The 22,443-nt window shown below is 38.1% G+C and overlaps 1 protein-coding gene across 1 annotated transcript in view; it reads left to right on the top strand.

Annotated features, from left to right (window-relative positions):
* The window catches only part of PRDM5 (PR/SET domain 5), a 161,008-nt gene that overhangs the window by 79,353 nt on the left and 59,212 nt on the right, over positions 1–22,443 (top strand). The window contains exons 9-12 of the mRNA XM_025199130.1: positions 4,283–4,367; positions 5,616–5,773; positions 12,381–12,474; positions 18,919–19,079. Of these exons, the coding sequence (XP_025054915.1) occupies positions 4,283–4,367; positions 5,616–5,773; positions 12,381–12,474; positions 18,919–19,079 (498 nt within the window). The remainder of the gene's footprint in view (positions 1–4,282; positions 4,368–5,615; positions 5,774–12,380; positions 12,475–18,918; positions 19,080–22,443) is intronic.

The raw sequence follows: 22,443 nt of genomic DNA, 5'->3' as shown, positions 1-22,443 counted from the left end.
TGAAGCATTTAATTTGTAAAGGAGATTTTTGAGTAGAACATTTCTTTATGGCTTTCACTTATGTGTGTAGCATAGATTATCCTGAGTGCCTCAGAAGGGCCTCTTCCATTTGCTTGTAATATATGAATATAGCTTTAACAGAATCCTTTAGAAAGGTTTGACCACTGGGCTATGTGCATAATATAGAATAAGCATATGTTTTTAGGGTTGTATCTTTTATGGGACCTACTTTATAGTTGGGAGACATATTAGATAAGATTTTGAGCCCAGAGTACCTTCCCTCAGGTCTGGGAAACAGCAACTATAGCCTAATTTAAATAAAACAGATAAAGGGCATTTTAAATAGATAACGTAATTTTACAAAGGTTATCTTTATTTGTTTTGCAGCTACTACCTGAGGTTCTGTATGTGCCTCAATAAAAATTACATCTAATGAAAGGTTTTTATGGCAGCATAAATGGCAACAAATAGATGCCCCTACCCTTTGCTGCAGCACACCCCTGTCTGTAACAAAAGGTTAAAATAGTGCTGCTTTGTTGCAGTAGATTTCTATTTGCTTTGTGATCGGAGAGCATAAGCAGCTCAGAGTTGCCCGCACTGTCTAGCCAACCCAGGCAGTTGCTCCAGAGGCTTTAGGGACCCACTTTTGCTCACCCCAGGAATCCACCTACAGGATCAGATCTCTTGTTTTATCTGCTATTTAGCTTAGGCTGTATCTGCATCTTTTTTGGATTGGAGGAAAGGGTACTCTGTGTCTGAAAGCTTGTCAGACAGTTCTTATAATTATACAATTGGTCCAATCCCCCCGCAAACTTCCTGTCCCCCCAAGCCCTTTGCTTGTCCCCCAAAAAACCCCTTGCTTACATATTTGTTGGACCATCACAACTACATTGCCATTATGACCCTACCATAATACTGAATACATTTATTAGTGGAAGAAAAACAGCAAGAGTTAATTCTGTGGAAGTCAGAGACTCTAAATTAGATGTTTAGTTGTGGATAAAGTCACTTTATTCTTTCTGTGATTTTTTTCATAGATTTCATAGATATTAGGGCTGGAAGTGACCCCGGAGGATCATCAAGTCTAGCCCCCTGCCCCAGGGGCAGGAAGTCAGCTGGGGTCATAGGATCCCAGCAAGAAAAACATCCAGGTTTCTCTTGAAGGTGTTCAAAATAGGTGTTTGAACCACCTCCGGCAGCAGGCTATTCCAGACCTTGGGGGCTCAGCCAGTAAAGAAGTTCTTCCTTATGCCCAGCCGGAAACGGTCTTGGAGGAGTTTATTACCATTCGACCTTGTCATCCCTTGGGGCGCTCTGGTGAACAAACATTCCCCCAGATCCTGATGAACACCCCTTATAAACTTATAGGTGGCCATCAGATCACCCCTGAGCCTGTGCTTTTCCAGGCTGAAGAGTCCCATGGCTCTCAGCCTCTCATCATAAGGTCTGTTTTCCTGACCTCTGATCATGTTCATGGCTCTCCTCTGGACTCTCTCAAGCTTCTCCACATCCTTTTTGGATGCAAGCCAAGGTTTTGCTCACTTTACTAGCTGCGGCATCACATTGAAGGGTCATGTTCATCTTGTCGTCTATCATGACCCCCCAAGTCCCTTTTGTCCATAGTGCTAGTCAGCATAGCACTGCCGAGCCTATAAGCATGCTGCAGATTTTTCCTCCCAAGGTGGAGAACCTTGCATTTTTCAGTGTTAAACACCATCAGGTTCTTGTCCGCCCATTACCTGAAGCTGTCAAGGTCAGCCTGGATTACCCCCCTGTTCTCAGGTGTGGATGCTTTACCCCAATGTTTGGTATCATCGGTGAATTTGTCCAGTCTGCTTCTGACGCCAGTGCCCACATCATTAATGAAGAGGTTGAACAAAATAGGTCCAAGAACAGAGCCTTGAGGGACCCCCACTAGTCACAGTGCACCATCACGATTGACTTCTGTCAACCACCACCCTCTGGGTCCGACCACGGAGCCAATTCCCCAGCCAGCGGATCATGGTGGAACCGAGGCTGTAGTTGGCCAGTTTTGCCAAGAGGTGATCATGGGATACCAGATCGAAGGCTTTTTTAAAGTCAAGATATATGACATCAATCTTTCCCTTTGTCCAGGGGATAGGTCACCTGGTCATAAAAGGAAATGAGATTGGTCAAGCATGACTTACCTGCAACAAACCCATGCTGGGTATCCCTCAGGGTGTTGCCATCGGCCAGTTGCTTAAGAATGGCCTCTTTGATAATCTTTTCCAAGACCATCCCCGGGATAGAGGTCAGGCTGATGGGCCTGTAGTTTGCCGGATCCACTTTCCTCCCTTTCTTGAAGATAGGCACCACATTGGCCTTCTTCCAATCATTGGGCACTTCACCCGAGCACCAGGAGCTCTTGAAGATCCTTGCCAGGGGCTGAGCTATGATGCAGGCAGGTCCTTGAGTACTCTGAGGTGCAAATTGTCAGGGCTGGCTGACTTGAAGGTGTCCAGCCTCTCCAAGGTGTTTCTTCACGAGGTCAGCATTGATGGGGGGCAAGAAACCACCCTCACTCAGGCGTCCCTGTCCCATAATGGGCAGGGGCATCCCACGGGACTTGTGAAAGACCGACGCAAAGTACCTATTTAGTAAGTTGGCTTTTTCCTGGGCGTCGGTCATCAGTTCTCCCTTCTGGTTTAGCAGGGGTCCAATGTTGCTCTTGCTTTTCCTCCGGCTCCCCACATATCTAAAAAAGGATGTTTTATTGTCCTTGATACTTGTAACCAGTTGGAGTTCCATTGCAGCCTTGGCTTTCCTGGTTCGCTCCCTGCAGGTTCGCACCAGTGCAGTATATTCCTCCTTGGAGGTGGATCCTGTCCTCCATCCTTTGTAGGTTTGTCTTTTTAGACGCAGGAGGACCACTAGTTCCTTGTTGAGCCAAGGGGGCTGCTGTGCCCTCTTGCTGCTTTTCCTCCGGATGTTAAGGTCTCTGTTAGAGCAAGACCTTCAGTTTACTTTTTCCTCACTGAAATTTCTGCAAAATACGGCACTGCTCTTAAAATATATGTGATGCAAAGCATAATCTGGTAGTGATTTAAAGGGTAATTCTGTCTGATTATTGATTACTACGTGCCAGGTTTAAACGTTATTACAGCAAATGATTTACATTTAGTCAAGAAAAGTATGGAATCCAACTCTGAGGAATTCTTATTTCATCCTGAATAATGGCTGTTTAATTTATTTTGTTTCTTTTGGGTTGAACTTTCAAGTTCTCTTACTGTAGCACCAACATGGTCGGTTTTGAGAGAAATCATCATAGATTACTATTTAATTAAAATTAGAAAAAAAATTGAAATCTCCCTCTTAATATTACAATTATATAAAGCTTATTTTCACCAAATCTAAAATTTGCAGGAAAATTGGCTTGATAATGTCACTTCTTAAATACGACAGGAGAAATTCAGTATACTAATTTCAAATTACTTTGGAAGGAAGTAGGTCTTACTCAGGAAAGTAGCCCCATTAACTAAGATGGGATAACTAATGTGAGTGGACACTACTTGCATAAGTAATTACAGCAGTAGGTCTTGGTTAACTATATTAAGAGTATCTTTCTTTGTTTTTTCTTTTTTCTTTTTTTTTTTGGAGTAGGAGGATTGGTAGTCTAATATGTCCAGTAAGGTGAATCTAGATGATCAGCTTTTTTCATTTGTGATAACAGCTAATCATTGGCAGTTTAATGTAATAAAAATAAAATGTGAATTAACTTTACAGTAATTCCTTAAATTGGAGTAAACTGGAGTACAGATAATTTTACTGTTTACTCCAATTCCACTTTCCATTTAATGTACTTTAACTAACCCACTTCAAATTCACTCATTTTTTTTAATTTGGCTTAACTTTCCTGAATGAATATTTTTTAAAGTGACAGTAATGGTTATGATTATTATTTCAAGTCGTGAGAGAGAGGTGTGCCTGTATACTCACACTTGTTAGAGGTAAATGCACTGACACATTCTACACTTCTTGCATGTTTCCATATTGATGGAATTCAAATTTCATCTGATAGTATGCATTGATACACTCATTTCTGTCTGTAGCCTTGGTGTTAAATTTTTGTTCAGAAGTAGTGTTTGATTTTTTCAGACTTTACTATTCAGCATGGGGTAATTAAAGAAGTCACAAACTATCAATAAATATTAGCATAGCTACTGGCTAAGAGATAATTATGATTTGTTAGGGATGTTCAGTATATTGAAGAGGCGCTATCTTGTTGGAAACACATATTTAATTATCGTTAAACACTTTGCAGGTTCATGAGATCTTTGAATGTCAGGAATGTGACAAGAAATTTATATCAGCTAACCAGCTAAAACGCCATATGATAACCCATTCAGGTAAAAATCTTTAATTTTTTTCAGTATGTTGTAATTGGTCCCTGAGGTATTACCTAGATTATTTTCTAAGAGAATTGAATACCACTGTGTTTTGAGGCTGTTTCAGTCAAGTCTGTCCCACCCACCTACTCCCTGTAAAATCATTTAAATAATGCTTTTCACCCTAGTAGAATACCCATATTTAACAGTGCAGTCTCCTGCCCCTCGAAACTTTTTGAAGCTGCCTTTTTATATTAGCTTGGACGGGAAAGTTCAGTTCCACGGGGAAAAATTAGATTGCTACTTGTTTTGTGAAGGAGAGTAGGTTCTTAGTGGCTGAAGTTTCATGTTGAACAGAAAGGGAATGAAACTGGGATATACTGCTGACATCGGACTGTGAGAAAGGGAGACACATTCAGACTTCCTTAGTGGCCTCAGGTTGTAGGCAGAAAGCTGCCACTCATCGAGCCAGGCCATTTTCTACACCATGCAATTGACCAGTTTTTCACCAGGTTTGGCCTGTCATGGAGTAGATCATTGTGATTAGGGAGAGCCCCCCTAGTAGTGTTGGCTCTATGAGCTTTTCTAATAATTTCAGGCCTTCCATGTCTTTCACCCAGTGATTAGAAATGCCAAGTGACTCAATGGTTTCATGAACGTTGTCCTGTCAAATACATTAAAGTTTAAAAAATTCAGGCTTTCACAACTGCAGAGACTTCTAATTTATTTCTTTTCTTGATATCAGCCCACACTGAAGACGCATTAACTTTATCACAGCAGCTTTTAGCTTAGTTTTGACACATTTTGAATGAGAATACAGGGTTTATGCAGTTAAGTTGCAGTCACCAGTTGGAGCATAAAGGCTTTTTCATAGCGACTTTAGGTTTTGGAAGCTAATATGATAGGTATATTGTTAATTAAGTTTTAAAACATTTAAACTGTCATGCCCTCTTTCACATTTGTAATCTGAAAACAGGCTTTTCCTCTTTGAAGTCATTCTCTTTTGATTTAAGCTAATTAATCAGAATTTAGTTTTAGCAATGATTATTGCAAAGAATGTGCCAATTTCTTGAGATACACCATGGCTCATCTTTTATGAAGTGACTTAACTGTCTAACATAAAGGGCATTAGATGTCTTTCTAATTGGTTTAATCTTAATTGGGTTGACTTAATTGCAAAAATCTCTCTGAGGAGATGATTGTCTTTGCCTTTCATCTTCTCCCCCTGTACAAACAGGAGATTAAATGTCCCCCACTCATTTTCTGCAGAAAAACGCCCCTACACCTGCGAGGTTTGCAATAAGTCCTTCAAACGACTTGATCAAGTGACTGCACACAAAATAATACACAGTGAAGATAAACCTTATAAATGCAAGCTTTGTGGAAAGGGATTTGCCCACAGAAATGTTTACAAGAATCACAAGAAGGTAAAGCACTCTGCTGTTGTTGTTTACAGGTCTGCCAGCCTCAGATTTGCAGCTATTTTCCTTTTAAATGGTTGATCATTAAGCTCTGGCATGCTTATAAACATAAGATTAAAGTATTGGCAAATGTATTTTCTAGTGTTTTTTGTTATAGCCAAGATCTCAAGATAACTGAGTTTTCATAAAAAAAAAATACACACAAACCAAAATACTGTTCCTTTGCTAATGAGCATTGACTAAATCCTTTATTTGATTTTTCTGTTTTGATTTTTGTTATCGGGTCAAATTTTTTAATTTAAAACATCCACAGTCTTAGGTTAAAACAGACAACATTTGAACAAGTATTGCTCTTGCAGTCATTCTTAATCGTTGTACCTATCATGTGGTGCTTTCCAACAATACCGTATTTGCATTTGGTAGTGTTAAATAGCACATTACTGCAACATCAGAAGAAACATTACCCTGAGAATGTGCCCATGCAGGGACACTACTTGTGTTGATTTAAGCTCAGTCTGCCTAGCCTAATTTCTCTAATGCCTGTCATTACTTTTAACCCTAGGTTCCATTTTCAATGGCAGGGCTGCACCCATGACTGCTGTTTCAGAATTATAAGACTGTAAAAAATTATCTAGCTGGTTTCCTGCCCAGTCTTTGGAACCCTTTTTCTCTTTCTCCCCTTCCCTTTGATGAAATTGATATACCCATACTTACACGTTTTTCACAGTTTGGCTCATGTTATATGCCATCCAGGAATTTGGCACAGGATCTTTGCACTATCTCTTATACTTTCAGCCATAAATCATATGAAAGTAATAATAATGCCTCTTGCAAGGTGAAGCAGTGCTAACTGTTCTAAAACAGAAAGCATACAGAAGCCTGCTGAATGAGTAGACTTTCATACACATTATGATCATAGCTTACGTATCAAACCTCATTTAAAAAAGATCCCTACAAAGTGGAGGTGAATCCTGCAGAATGGATGCAGTTCTATAAAAGGACCTGAAATACAATCCGGGCAATTCCTTCTGTATCTTAACGTAACAGGTTTCTAGGTTCTAGGTATTTTTGTTATGATAACCTGCATGTGATGACCAATAGGGAGTCAGAACTTCAGAATCAAGAATAGTGAATGATGTTTTTTGCCTAATTTTGCAACTATTACTTGCACCAGTGGCAGTATTCATATCAGCAAAAATTGCATGAGAAACATTTCACAGAACTGAACCTTTTATTTAACAAAAAATATGTAGTCTGTTTGCTGAAAAAAAATTACTAAGACTTTAATTATCTGGTAAATACTCTGTTTATTTTTGTCATGGATATTCTTGCTACGTGTGGGAGTAATTGCTTCTTGAATGCGTATGCAAGTAATACAAATGTATTTGTCCAGTTGAATAAAGAAAGTGTAGAGAGAAACAAAATATGTATATTTTCTTTACATTTAGTTACAGATTTGACAGAGACCCTTTACATATCTCTTCAATCTAAGTGACATACTTTTCTTATTGGGTAAAGCTCAGCGGCATATATGAAAATTGATCAGAGTGTACAGCATACACTAAATATGTGATCTAGAATGTTGTTATTACTGTGGCTCAAGGAGGACTACATTTGTAAGAGCTTAACCACTGATTCTCAGCTAGGGTGCTATGGCACCTTAGGGTGCCATGAGATTTTTGAAGAGATGAATGAGGTGCGAGGAGATAAGCAGATAAGCACAGTCGCAGGCTTGTCCCTGGCTGGCCAATCCTCCACCTCCACTACCTGGCCTCTGCAAGGAGGTAAACACTGCAATATATAAATTAAGTGTTGAAATTAGGTGCCACTCAATTCACTGAAGTTATGGAGAGGTGCCTTGAGTCTCAAGAGCAGTGCCTCAAACCCAGATGAGATTGAGAACCACTGAATTAAGTGGTTCAGTATTTTGATGACAATGAAATCTTCCAAGTAAGACAGAAATTTAAAATTTCATAGTGTCTCACCTGATCTCTTATTTAGCTTAAGCTTTGTATTAATGTTTATGGTTTTATTCTTTTCTTTTAAATCTCTATGCCCCTTGTTTTAATTCTTCTGCATTGTGTAGTCCAATGCAGATATACTATATGTATTTTCTTTTCTTTTGGGGGAGGTAAATCTGGGGACTTGAATGAGTTGACAATGCTCTAGTGCGCTGAAGCAATGTGGCTGTAAATCTGTAGTAAGAATAATATGTGCTTTAGTTAAAAAACAGTTAAATCAGCAGTTTTTAACAGAAGACATGTTATCAAATTTGATGCCTTCAAATCTGAAAATCTTCTTTGGCTTTTACAGCCAGCTAGCATTATAGTAATTTTTTAAAAATTTATAATAAGAAACAGGATATACATTTTGTGCCTTCTTTGAATTTTACGTCCATCATTTAGATGGAAATATATATTTTTATATGAGGACTCTTATCCTGATTGTGTGTCAGAACAAAAAAAACCTCTTAACTTTCACAACCTGTTTGCTTTTAATCATTTCTCAAGTTTTGGAGAATGCTGCATACTGTGCAGGCTAAGGCTAAAGTTTTCAAAGTCGAAGAGAATTAGATATCCAATTCTCTGGGAAAGGTAATGGGCGTAAGGCAGTTCATTCACTGTGGTGACTAAATACTGCTTTTAAATGAAGTAGGTAATCATAGAATATAAAGTCTTTTCACGAAAGAGGTGGACAGCAAATATAGAGATGATAATAAGAATAGTATTGGACCAGTGCTAGAGATAAAACTTTTTACCTTCCATTAGGGCAGGTCAGATTTTATGAAAGTGCATCTTTGCAGACAAATACTGAAGTATATATATATTTTTTTATACACTGAGTACAAAGGAAGGACTTTCCTTTTTTTCCCCCTCAATTGTTCACATACTAGATTGGGTCTAGAATAAAGTCTGAAGAGACGAGAACAACGAGCAGTAACAGATAAGTGGACAACATATTAGAAGGGCTTAGAGCAGTGACTCAGCCAAAGTGCCATGGTTCACAATATAAACCCAGAAATTTTAAATAGGAATTCATAACGTTGAGAACATTGTGACCTGTTGTTGTCTTTCTGAGTTCTTTGCAATAGAGGAGTTGCTCTATTGTTTTTCAGTAGTCAAAAAAACGAATGAAGCCTAGGAGCTGACAGTTTCTAAGGGGTGCCTTGAGTCTAAAAAAGTTGAGAACATCTGTTTTACAGCTAATCAAATGATCTTCATTCATGGAAAATGGGTGGTTGTAATGACTACACTCCTTCAGGAGTTCCTTTGGGATGGGCAGATTTAAACTGACACTGAATCCACCGAAGCCATCTTGGTAAAGGCTGAGAGAGGGCTATTCTGGAGCAGTCCCAGTTTTTTTGGTCATATCAACCATCAAATGAAGTACTTTTTGCAACCATATTGGCCAGCTGCAATCCCCTGACATGGTCAGAGTTGTTAGGTAGCTTGTGTGGTGACAAGATCACTTTGTTCAGGGTTTCCAGTATAAGGTCTCTTGTGCCAGGAAAGATTCTGGGTTGATGTAGTCTATAGTGTGTTTATTTCTGTACAATTCAGAACATTGGAAAACTAATTAGTGGGCACCTAATATAAAGTTTATTGATTTCTATGAGGGAAAATTACTTTCAAGCATCAGAGATAATATGAAGATAATGATATTATAGAGAAATAACTAGCCATATGCGTTTTAATGTATAATATTGATAATTTTTTTGTATTCTTCACGGTGAACCTTTAGGCAGCTGGAAATTGGTCTCTTTATTTTTAATTTTTTACAGTTCAGCCCTATTTGTGCTTCCAATAGTGTAAGTTGCAGTATATATGGGGCACAAATGATGTAATTCAAATCTGCTGTAGAGGACACAACAATAAAAATATCCGTTATCACGCCATCCTCAATTGCTGGAGCTGCAGTAACAGAAAAGTGCTTGTAGACTTTCCCAATTTTTTATGCATCTTTTCTGTGCTTTCCTGGATCAAATGTGTTTAACACATTTCAAGAAGCAGCCCAGCACTGACTTTATATGAAGAAGCATTAATTATGGGGTAGGGGAGCAAACCCCATCTAAGGCTTTGGTTCAGTAACCTAGCATTAAGCATGTGTGCAGGCCACCTGAAGTCAATGAACCTGCTCATGTTGATAGTGTTAGGCAGTTGCTTAATATTCCAGGCTGATTCAGGTTAAAAAACAACTAAATGTAGCTAAATATAGCTTCAACAATAGTTGAAGTGAGGTGTGTGGAGAGGAACCAGGGAAGGGGACGAGTAACCCAGATGGAGGCCTGTTTTAGATGGTTCCACACTTAAGAGCAGCTGTAATCTCTTCTCTTACTTTCAGATTAGAAGCATCCCACTGGTTCATGTGCCCTAAAGCTGGGAAAAGAATGGAATATATAACAATGGTTGAATAGTTCTGTTAGTTTTTCTTGCTGCATGCATATCAATCATGCCTTTTTTAAATAAAAAAAAAGTTTAATGAGCACTATATACAATACATTGTATATAGTGTACCATTATACAGCATATGTGTATGATTTGGTATCATACAATAAGGTGTAATTTTGTAACACCATTCAATAGCCATGTTGGCCGCACTTGAAAATTGCATGCGAGTACTTGTATTAAGCTTGTTTTGCAATTTGAAGGCTGATACCATAGAACAAATGTGAGGAGCTTATAGTGATAACAGTGTCATCTGAAGGAGTACACACACATCTATCACATGTTGGAGAGGTATAGAAATATATTAGGGCTTCTGCCTTTTAGACCGCAGCAGACAAAGGGCTCTTAGTGTTTAGAGATAATAAACCTAATGAGTATTCCAGACTAGGGCATTCTGAAATAAAGGAAGTGAATATTGCGCTCGTGAAAGGTGCCAGATTGACAGACCTGGAGACTGAACCCTTCTATTTATCCACAGAACAGGTACAGCACAGACAGCAGCACTGCAAGCTTCCCCACAGTGTTTCATCAATATGTCTCAACCCTGTTCTGGAGGAACCACCTATTGAGGTGAGAAGGTAGTTCAGTCTCTTCATGCCCAGTCAATCCTTGGCCTCTCTGCTGAGATTGCCAATAAGAGTGTTGAGTAATGCTAATGTGATGTGAAGAGCTAGGAGTTAGACTGGACAGTCTTTTTATTTTACATAACTGTTTTGGAAGTGCTTCAGTGGGCCGTTCTGCTGTATGTGACTTAGGCTGGGTTTGAACTACTGCCATAGAAGTGAAACCGCTTTACCCTGTTTTCAGTAAGCATTTTCTATGAGCCATCCAGTCACAAGACGCCTTCTTAAAAATATCCCTGTGCATATCCAAATGTATAGTTAAAAAATGACAAAGCTTTATTCTTGTATTTTAATAATAAGGACAGGAATGTTTAAAAGCATGAATATCTCTGAATAAAAAAGCATCATGCCCTTTACATTTCTAATAATTGCTGTAGGTTTTGTAACCCACTATTGATGACTGTTAGAGTCATGAAGACTCCTAACATCTTTGTATTACTATCTAAAAATCAATATGAAAGTGTGACCCAAAAATGCTAGAGGCTATTATAAGTAATTTTGCTGACTTTTGGCAGAAGAGCTATGACTATCCCATCACATTGTGGATTTGTTTCTGCCATAAAGAGAAAATAGACTGTGCACTTGTGTACTGTATTAATGCTTGCTGTTAGGCTATGAGATTGACTTCTTAATATACAGAATTTTGTTTTTATCCACAATCCCTGCATATTATAAAATACTTCCTGTCACTCCCCTTTCTCTCAGGGCCTGATGGCTTTCAATCACGGTCCTTGTGAATTAAATAAAGTATTCCGATACTGATTCTTTAAAACTTCTGTGTTTATGAAAATTATAGGAAATTGGGTAGATAACATATTGTATGCATTTATTTAGTGGCTTTAATAAGGTAGTCCTTGATTAAAATAGAGGAGAGGGGAAGCGGTTTGAAATTTACACAAGTAGGGTAAAGCTAGTTCTTTCACAAGCTCCAGAGATCCACTTCAACAGCTGTGAAGTTTGTTTACAAGATTCAGCCAAGTTTTGCTTTTTGTCTTGCTTATGGCTTTGATGAGGCTGTTTTAGCTCTGGTGAATATGTACTTATGTGAGTGAGGATCCTCAATATCAATTCTTCTGCCTCCTGTTTCAGATTAGTAAACAAGGCTGAAACAAAAGGGTGGGGAATAGATTCTAGATTTGAGAGATTTTATTTGCCATATTTTAAATTAGTGTTTTGGAAATTAGCAGATCATCAGTTTGCTAAAAATGGCCTGGAATTAGCTTTAAAAATGTAACACTTTTTTATGCACGCATTTAATTTGAGATCCTTAAATTTCAAGATTTGGTGAAATGTGATGAAGCTTAGTTTGTAGTTTTCCTTCAAAATATAGTTATTCTCCTTGCACATGTACCCCTCCCCCATATAACAAGTCTTAGTACCTGTTTTGTACATGTATTTAATAGCAGCTGGGTAAGTTTGCGAGGTTTCACATAAATGCAGGATTTTTTTTTAAGTCATCACTTTTTATACTGAATTGCTATTGCTATTCTCTCTGAACTCATCCCTAATTAATGTCCTTTATTCTTCCCTCTGACACATCTGCAGACCCACTCTGAAGAGAGACCATTCCAGTGTGAAGAATGCAAAGCTTTGTTTCGAACTCCATTCTCTCTGCAGAGACACCTACTAATACACAACAGTAAGTGCTAATTCAGAGGGGTAACAAGTCAGATGTCAGTTTACATCTCTGACTTGTAATTTGAGAGGTAATGCAGTGCTGAGCAATGCAAATTTTAAGTGAATTTTCTTTCTTTTTCTTCCTCTTAGGTTCTTGCTTGAACTAAACTATGTTCCAGTAATTTTAAGTTTCATTTTTAATCTATGAGAATTAGGAAATTTAGACCTAAGTCCAAAAGTTTACCTATAGACTGGTCCTGCTTTAATACTACACAGGATATTGTATGTATGCCGCAGGTTTTCCAGTAATGGTGGTGGTGTGGCTGACGGGACCAACTTTTATATAATTTGGAGATATAGGAGGTAAGCTTTTGGACTAGGGACAAAAATTACACACAAACCAGTATAAGTTATTGGAAACCAGTTCAAATCTGTAACACAATAGAAGTTTAGTGCATATAAACTCCTTTAAAATGGCCAAAACTAGTTTAAGATAAACTTGGATGGATGTAGTATCAGACTTAACTGATTTAGGTTAATTTGGTTTATTGAACTTCTGTCCCGGATCTCCTCCAAATTCAAGTTAACTTGCAGCCCCTGAGCATCCCAGGATGCTTTGGACCTGCCCTGCAAACTGTACCTCATAGGATAGATAGCCTAGCCTTGGCCCAAACTGTCTGCTCCAGCCAAGCAAGGAGGCATGCCATAGCACCCCCCAGCTTCTGGCCAGGGCCACTGAAGGGTTGTGGCTGCATTTCCAGAATCAAAAGCGAATGTCTGTTCTTGCTTATTTGTTCAATCTACGCAGCTTTAACTAACCTTCAAAGATTGAATTGATTCAGCCTTGGGCTTTTTTTGGGCTATCTCTACTTAGCCTAATTGTTCAAGTGCCCTTCCACAGGTCTGCAAATAAGCTGATTGCTTTTTAAAACCTAAAAACTTGTCTGTCCCTTTTTTCTCTTTTCCCTAGCCTTAAACGATATTATCTCAACTCTCAAATATTACTTGATTGACTCCAAGAGATACAAGATTGGGTATTTTCTGCATTAACTAGAACTAATATCCCTATTTTATGTGTGGGTAACTGTGGCAGAGAGAATTAAGTGACTTGCTCTGGTCACACAAGAAAGGCATCTGAAGTGTTCCCTTCTACGTCAAAGTCCCAAACATTAGCCACAAAACAGACCTGTCTATCAGCAACACGTGTGCCAGCAGACTGAAGTAGTGTCTAGGCCCCAGTGAGCCAAGGAAGTATTCTCTTATCGACCTCTGGCAAGTCATTTTAGTTATTATGAATAGATTAGCCATGCTTCAAGGTTTTGGGTTAGAGGTACAGGGAATAGTATTTAATTATCTACAGAAGTATACATTTTAATATATATTTTAAATAAATTAAGAAACTGTGCATGTTAAATTGTTTAAGTAAGCAAATTTAAACAATTTAGAAATGATTGTAACCCTAAACTCACCATAGCTTTGAAGATTATGCTCTGTTTGGGGGAAAAAAAACTTTTGAATTTTATTTTACCTGATACACCAGTCTTTAGTGTAAAGTATATTAGAGAAGGGATTGGCACTGGATAGTTTGAATCAGGTTTTCGAAGTTGCCATGATCTGTTGTTTTGGTGAAAACTAAATTTTGTGGAGTCATTTTTACTTCTGACAACTAAATCAGAGTGCTGAAAAATCCCATTCAATTTACTCACATGGAGAGGAGCCCATTTTTTAAACTAATTAAGCTCTGATTCAATGAAACCACTGGTTTTCATGCATATTGGATCTGGCTCATACTTGTAAAAGATCTCCTTTCTTTTCTTTTCCAAGTATCCAAAACTAGTTCCTAGACCAGAAGTTTTACACCACCAGGTGTGGGAGGTGCTCCCACACCACCTCCTCATCTTTATGTGTAATTCTTTATAACAAAGGTGCTGCCAGGCCAATACCAAAGTCAAAAGCATCACTATCATATAAGAAATAATAAATACAAGACTGACCAAAACAAGGGGCTTCTGTTGCTTGTGTTCCAGGTAAAGGACATTAGAACTCTTCCCACTCTGACCTCACCCTGAAATTGACAGGCTCCATCACTATGATAATGAGTCTACTGTTTATTTAATAATTCACAAACAACTCATGCCACATCAGGGTGATAGTTCCCCGTTCAACAATGCGCTTTACTTGCTGTTTCCAAGAAAGAAAAAAAACGAAATAGCCTTCTAATGTCCTTGGCCATGTTTATAGTGCTGTGTCACGGAGCAGAAATTGAGGGGAAACTGCTTCCCTACTGACCATGAATTCTGGAAAACATGGGAAATCCAGAGTTAAGGTGTATTATCCATTATAAAGTCTTTCTGTAATCAGTATCTCAAGTTACATGTAGAGTTGTTATTTTGTAGAGCACCTTACTTTTAAAATATTATACATATTCTGCTTAAATTTCATAAAATAATGTTAAATTAGTTCAAAAGTGGACCACTTTAAAGGAGGATTTACTCTGAATTGTAGATCTATGAAAAAGTATCAGGGGTTTGATTTCTGTGTTCTTTATAGATTAACTATTAAATATGGTTACTTAGCAAGTAACTAGGCTTTTTTTTCCTTTTGGCAGTTTAGTCAACTAAACCTGTAATCCAAAAGTTATGTTGAGTTCTTTCTTCCTGATGTGTCATTGTCAGTAATACCAGGCTCTGCATGCCAGTTGATGTATCAGTTCCATTCCTCTGGTGGCTTTTTGTTGATGTACTTTGTTAGAGCAAAATAACTGTGGTGTACACAAAAGAAAATATAATTCTCATCATACTTTTTAGATGTCTTGTCTCTTTGTGGCCAACAGAATTTTAAAAAATCCAAATACTTCAGTCACTAAAACAAGCAACTAAGACTCTGAATATGTACGTATACATATAAATATATAGACAAAATATATTTATTAAGTAAGAAGTCAGTATTTTTTATAATTCATCGTTGTAAGGTTTTTAAAGCAATTTGGATTAGTTGAGATCAATTTAGACAGGGATCTTGTCTAATCATGTCTAACTAAACTTAAAATGTCCTCTTGAGTTCTCTTCCAGCTGTTTTTCCAGGAATGTGTAATTCCTGTGCAAACTATTTTTGCACCAAAGATTGCATGTATTCCATTTGAGGTTCTGGATGTCCTTTTAGGTATTCCACATATTAACTATAATACTATTAATTCAGGTCAAATTATTTGAGAGGTATTCTTCGTTCCTGTATACTGTTCCAAGAACTGAGATCAATGGATTCACTTTGAGTTTATTTTCTAGCTTTGACTGTGGCATCATGTTTTCTTGGGGGGGGGGGGGGGGGGCAGAGGAGAGGGTTATTTTAAAATTCCCTTATATTCTTAATCCAAATTTGTTGACTTGAAACTGGATAATGGAAATATTCTTATCATTTTATTTTATTTATCAATATTGTTACCTATATCTAAAATGTATGTTGTATCTTTTTTTTTTTCAAATGGTTAATGTATATTAGTAAATGGAAAAAAACTTGGCCTTTGGCAGTGAGAGAACCTGTCATCTGCAGAAGTGCTGTTATGGTAGTGTAGTGAGAATTGATTGTAATTATTTAAATAAGGATAACATATGAGGTTAATATGCATAGTGGATTTTATGATGCAGCATTTTAGAAGGAGATATGGTCCTATTGAAATCTAGTAGGGCTTTTGCTTTTACATCTTCTAAAGAATCTCTTCCATTACTGTGCCAATATTCTGGTGTTTTTGCCCCCTCACTATCCAGACATCTATTGTTATGTAATACAGTAGAACAAAGGCTACCCAACAAGTTCTTGAAATATGTTGTAGGCAACTATTTGATGCAGAAGAAAGTCATTTTGATTTGGTCTTTATCAGAAAGGAAGAATTGGATAGCAATATGAAAATAAAAGGCAACCCATATGACAAGGGTTATGAAACTGATTTGGCTGATTGGGTGGGGGAGGGGACCCCCTGGTGGCTGATAGATGAGTGGGGGAGGGGGTCGTTCCCTGCATGCAGCAGTGAAACCAGAAGTGCTAGCAGCAAAACCAGAAGTGCCCCCGCTTCTTCACGCCACTGCTGCGTACCCCCTGGGGCCTTCCCAAGTACCCCTGGTTGACAGCCCCTGGTTGAGAATACTGTCTTCTGCTAGCCTGTCTGTAATGAAGTTAGTTGTTTTCAAATTGACTGACTGTGATAAATTTTATTCCAGAATACTTAGGGTGCTGTTAACAGTTATTTTTGAGAACTTATGGAGGATAGGGGAGAACAAGTTAGCGAAACCTCTGTCAGAGCTGGTCTAGTGTACCTGAGCCTTCTTCAAGAATGAGGAGGTAGACAAGATGACATAATAATGTCCCTTTCAGTCCTGTTTTCTACCAGTCTGTGTTTCTTGTGTTGTTCTTCTTCAAGCAAGAAAAACACAAGAGTGTTATGAAGGTAAACTAACTAATAAAACAGAAAAAGCTTATAAAGATAAGAAAGATTAAATTACTGCGTTTGGATGATGTGTGGAGTTAATGAGGTATGGAGCCGCTTGTTGAGTAAGTAGGCTAAGAAGGAGGCATACTGAATAGCTTCATTCGCTTGCTGCTGCCTGTCTTGTGCGTTCTAGGCCTAATTTGGCATAGCACGCAAACATGTCCTTAACTATAAGCATCTGAGCATGCCCATTAACTTCAGTGTAATTAAGTGCTTTGCTAAATTGGTTAGTATTTAGTATTTTACAGAACCCCTGGATAACCATGGGTCTTTTAGAAGAATTAAATGTGATTAAAAACTGCGTTATAATTTCTGTACACGGTGGGACAGAGTGAAACAATGTACAAGCAACATTATTTACAGCACTTGCTTCACTTTTCAACATTACTATTCTATTATTACTTTCTTTTTCCCCATGACATTTAATTTTATGTTGGTACATATAGCCTGCCAATGTATGGAGTCATTTTAGGAAACTCACTGACTGGAATGATTTCGTTTAAACAAGCACTTTGAACAAAAAATACTGAATATATTTTAAATAGCATGCTAAACACAAATATGATATTATTGAGAGAGTCAGATGGTTAGCTAATTAATGAAATAAGGTATATGAATAATTTAGGCTGGGTTACTTGCATTGATTTTACTGTGTGAGAAAATATGGATCTTTGCCATTTCCTGATGAAAGTCAGAATTGCAGATAAAATGACAAAGAAGATGCTTCGTCCCACCCTCCCTGACACTAACCAAAAACTGAAACACAACACATGGCAGATCTTGTCCTAATTCAAAAAGGACAATGAATAACGTTAAGGAAATTACAGAAATATATCTGGCTTCCATAACTAAAATTATTTATTAGAATTATGTCTGGGATTGCTACATGTTTTCTTTTGTTTTAATTTTTCTCCAAATTTAGATCCAAGTTGCCTCCTGTAAAGAAAAGGGGAAAAAGACACGACTGGTGATTGTTATTTAAAAAAAAATACGATTTTCTATTTCAAGAGGTGTAGAAGATCTTGTTGGAAAGCGTTTTTTAAAAAAGTTTCTTCCTTTACTGGAGTAATAGGATATAACAAAGTATGTTAACATTAATGAATTTACATGAAGCTGTTGAAGAAAACTGGTATCAGAATAGAAAACAAGAATTTCCTGTTTTCTAGAATTTCATGTAAATACTTTGGTGCAGTATCAATTTAAAATCTCTACCAGAAGGCATGTTACAATGCATGCATAGCGACTATGAATCTTAGTGATGGGGGCTAAGTATTTTAGGGGATAAAGTATTCTGTACTCTAATACCTGTATTTTTCTCAAATAAAACTGTTTTTGTTTTTGCTCATCAAAGTGAATGATTTTACAACTTATTAAGTATATTATTGGGGGAAAAAGTTGAGGTCCTAGAGGTGTAAAACTGCCTACATATAGCACAAGCCGGTAAAAATAGTCCTGATCTTTACTGGCTCCCCCTGTGTTAGCTGAGTAAAATAGTTTTAAGATCTACTTGTACAGGAAGTAAAGTCTGTTTTGCGATGGAGAGAATGCATTTGACAAATAATATCAAAGTCATTTTACATCTTTGTCTTTAAATAGTCTCCATAATGAGTGTTTCAGCATGTGCTACCAGGTAAGATTTGTTGCATAGCCCATTTGGAATTAGTGGGAATCTTTCCATTCATTGGCATTTGACTTGGAATAAGAATACATAATGAAAACTGAGATAGATTCATTTTCCAGTAGATTATTTTGTGCAAATTGAGTGTTATATTTTGCCAAGGGAGAGGAGAGACCATGCTTTGGTATACCTGGTGTACCTTCTTTTTGCATGAGGATCAGAAGCTGGCAACACACAATATTGGACCTGGCTGTGTAATTGCTTCACACAGCACATTTTTGGGTCCTGTTCTCCTTCCCAGATGATGAGAGAGTTAATGTGATTTCTGAAAGTAGCTTAACACTTTGCTTTTTCCTATTTATAAGGTGAGAGAACCTTCAAGTGTGATCACTGTGATGCTACCTTCAAAAGAAAAGACACATTAAATGTTCACATACAAGTTGTACATGATGGACATAAAAAATATAAATGTGATCTGTGTGACAAAGCCTTTGTGACTCCTTCAGTCCTTAAGAGTCATAAAAAAGTGAGTATAATTGATTCCTTTACATTTTTACTTCTTGCTTGTTTGCCCTCAAGACTGTGGCTAAGCTTAAAACCCTCTCTGTTCCTGTTGTGTTGATCCTTTGGTACATTTGGTTGTTGTTAACAAAAATAAACATATTATATCCACTTATTACAATCCTGGAGTTGCTGGTGACAACCAAAGTCTCTAGAAGAATAGACAGAAATCCTATCTAAGCACTCCAGTACTGATTGTATAGCAGAAGTGACTTGTTGCACTGGTCTTACAGCAACTCCTTTCTGTACCGTTCCATACAACAACATTGGTATCAGCTTTAGAGGAGACCACTTGCTCACATTCTTGACAAGAGGTAAACTGCCAGTCAGAATAAGTCAGCTCAAGTGGTGTCACCACACGCAAATGAGAAGGCTTGTCAAAACTGTTCTGTGTACATTCTTAACTTTTTAAAGTATGAGTAGGCCTACAATATGTCTTATAAGTTTCTATGCATTAACAGTGAAGCCAAATGAAATTACCGTCATGCTGTATAAGCATACTATATTAAGCACTTATCCTATATGTTACTGGCACATTGTTTAACCTTACGAATACTGTGCAGAATAATTTGCAGAAGGAAATTCAAAGCTTCCAGTGTCATTCTGATCTTACCTTGTAGTCTGTGCCTGGGTGTGTAATAGCACAGGGCTGTCCAACTTCCATTCAGCCAGGGGCTGCACACCATAGGAGCTGCATTAATGAGGGCCATGGGTCCCCTCCAGGCTGTATCACATGTGCAGATGTGGGTGCACCCCCATCCTGCTGCTCTGCTCTCCCATACACCAAGACCAGGTGATCCCCTACACTTGGGCGGGTGCTTCCCCACCCCATGGCACGTGGTACTTCCCTATCCCTGAGCATGTGCACAGGCAGGCACTTCCCCACACTGCTGCACTGCATGACTGAGGCAGGTACCCCTGCCCCTATGTGGCGCAGAGCCCTAAAATCACCTTTGAGTATCCAGAAGCTCCCCCATGGCACCGAGCTGCTAGATTCTCTTACAGGAGCACTGAGCAGTTAGATTCTCTGGCACCATGTTGTGAAGTTGCAGTTTTACATATTTATGTATATTGTATTATTTGTATAGAAGTCTTACTGGCATCTGTATTTAATACTTATGATGTAGATCAGGAGTAGGCAATGCTCAGCATATGTGCCAGTGTGTGGCATGTGAAGGCATTTCGCTTGGTGTGTGTGCCTTGGGAAGTGGCTGGGGCTGCGCTGCCACAAGGATCGGGCCCCTTGCAGTTTCCTCACCATCTTCCCCTAGCATACCAACATCTTACAAGTTAAGTTTGCGGGTGTTTTTGGCACTGTCCAAAAATGTTGCTGACCCCTGATATAGATGGATGTTTGTGTATGTCCATCTGACTGACGTCCCTTGATGAACAGAAGGTGTTAAACTCATTTTTTTACATTGGAACCTAGAATTCTACAGGTGAATAGCTAATGTAAAAACACTGTGGCCTACTTACTTACCCATCTCTTAGTAGTCTTAGTCTGTTGACAGATAAGCGCTCGTTTCTTTATTAAAAGCATAGTTCAGCATACTGATCACTTGAACTCCCAGTGAAATAAGGAGGAGTTAAGGATTTTTACATCACAAGATTAGAGTCTAGGAACATTTTCCTATGTGATTATCTTTGAAACTTTTGGCTTTTTTCTCTTGATTTTTGTCCCCCTCTTTAAAATTAGTTGCAGGAAAGTAAGTGTCTTTAGTGGCCAGATTCAGGGTATGGTTGCCAACCCAAGAAAATAATGTTTTAGTAAGAATCTGAAAGCTTTTTACTGACAACCAAACTTTTCTGCTGATGTATGCTTTTCCTACCATATGCTTTACAATTTACTGTTTTATAAATCTGGCTCTAGCCCACATCCAGAAACCTGGGAAAATAAATTTTAATTGGGTGTTCTAATGTGAACAAAGTTCCCCAGTTGGAAGTAACACTCAACTGAAATGGAGTGTTCATCATTGATAATATGCTGACATGTTTTGTGCTACTTAATGGTTTCGTGTACCGCCATGTGCTACAATAAACATCTTACTCCAGCTGTGTTTAGCATTACATTTGCTTTCCTTGCCTTCACAAATGCATTCTTTGAATTCCTGATCTTTAGTCTAAGCAGACTAAAATGTACATATTCTGCCCAATTGTCTTTCTCAGCCATGGGTTCATCCATGCTTTAAGATTATCACTTGCTCTTTTTCTAATGTGCCATTTTATACATAACGCTAATATGAGTGATAAGTGATCGAATAGAGTTTTATTTAACTAGCAATGGTCAATGGTTTTATACCATGTTGCCCCATGTGACCTTTAGTTACTTCCACAACCTGATACCCCTGACCACACCTCGCACTATGCTGACCCCAACCCTCTCATCCTAATATGGGCTCTCACCTACCCATTTCCCCCACCCCCTTCCAGTCCTGCAGCTGTGTCCCAGCCACACACCTTCCCTCTACCACCTTCTTACCTGGTGCCTCAGACTGCCTGGGGCTATGCAGTCTGCATACTTCTGAAGTGAGCAGCTGTTACAGGCAGGTGCTGGCAGACAGGACACAGTGACAGCATGTAGTTGGGTGGGGGTAGAGGGCTATAGACACTCCCATGGGTCACAAAGCTCTGACAGAGAGCTCTCTGCAGGGCACCAAACTTCTCCTGCTCAGATATAAGATGGCATTGCCCTGCTTTGTCTGTCCATCAGCACTCAGCCTCATTCCAAAAACATATCTTCAAATAAAGCTCACAGTTTCTTATTTTTTACAGACAGCTCTTCTTTTTTAATGGACTTATAGACAAGGCTTTTTTAATTTTTTTTCTTTTTTATGGACTGTAGCAAGATTTACAGACAGCTGGCAACCCTGCTTCAGGCTTTTGCCATGAAGTATGTTTCCTTCTGTTTTTTAAATTAGTTGTGTTTTCACTGTAAAACATATGATAACGTAGAAATCTGATCACTGTGCTAGTAGGATTTGTGAAAAACTGGCAAGTATTAGTATGCAAATGACTCTCACAAAGTATCTTATATATTTGTAGATAGTGGCATCTCTTTAATTGCTTTTGAATGAATTTTTCAGGCTACAAAATCATTTTAGATGTGGTAATGATGACAGATTGAAAATAAAAGAATTAAGATTAATTTAAAAGTTTGAAAGTAATAACAACATTTATTGCTTCTCTGATGCAATAAATATGATACTATACATATATGTTTATGCTTATAGATTCAGATTTGAAAAATGTTATATGTTAGAGCCTCATTACTAAACTTAGTAATGAGAATCCTCGAAATACTTTGTGTAATAAGTGTATTTGTTTATGCA

This window comes from Alligator sinensis, unplaced genomic scaffold, assembly GCF_000455745.1.
Source record: "Alligator sinensis unplaced genomic scaffold, ASM45574v1 scaffold544_1, whole genome shotgun sequence".
Taxonomy (NCBI): Eukaryota; Metazoa; Chordata; order Crocodylia; family Alligatoridae; genus Alligator; species Alligator sinensis.
Note: the sequence above shows the minus strand (reverse complement) of the source record. Positions and strands in the feature narration are given on the sequence as shown.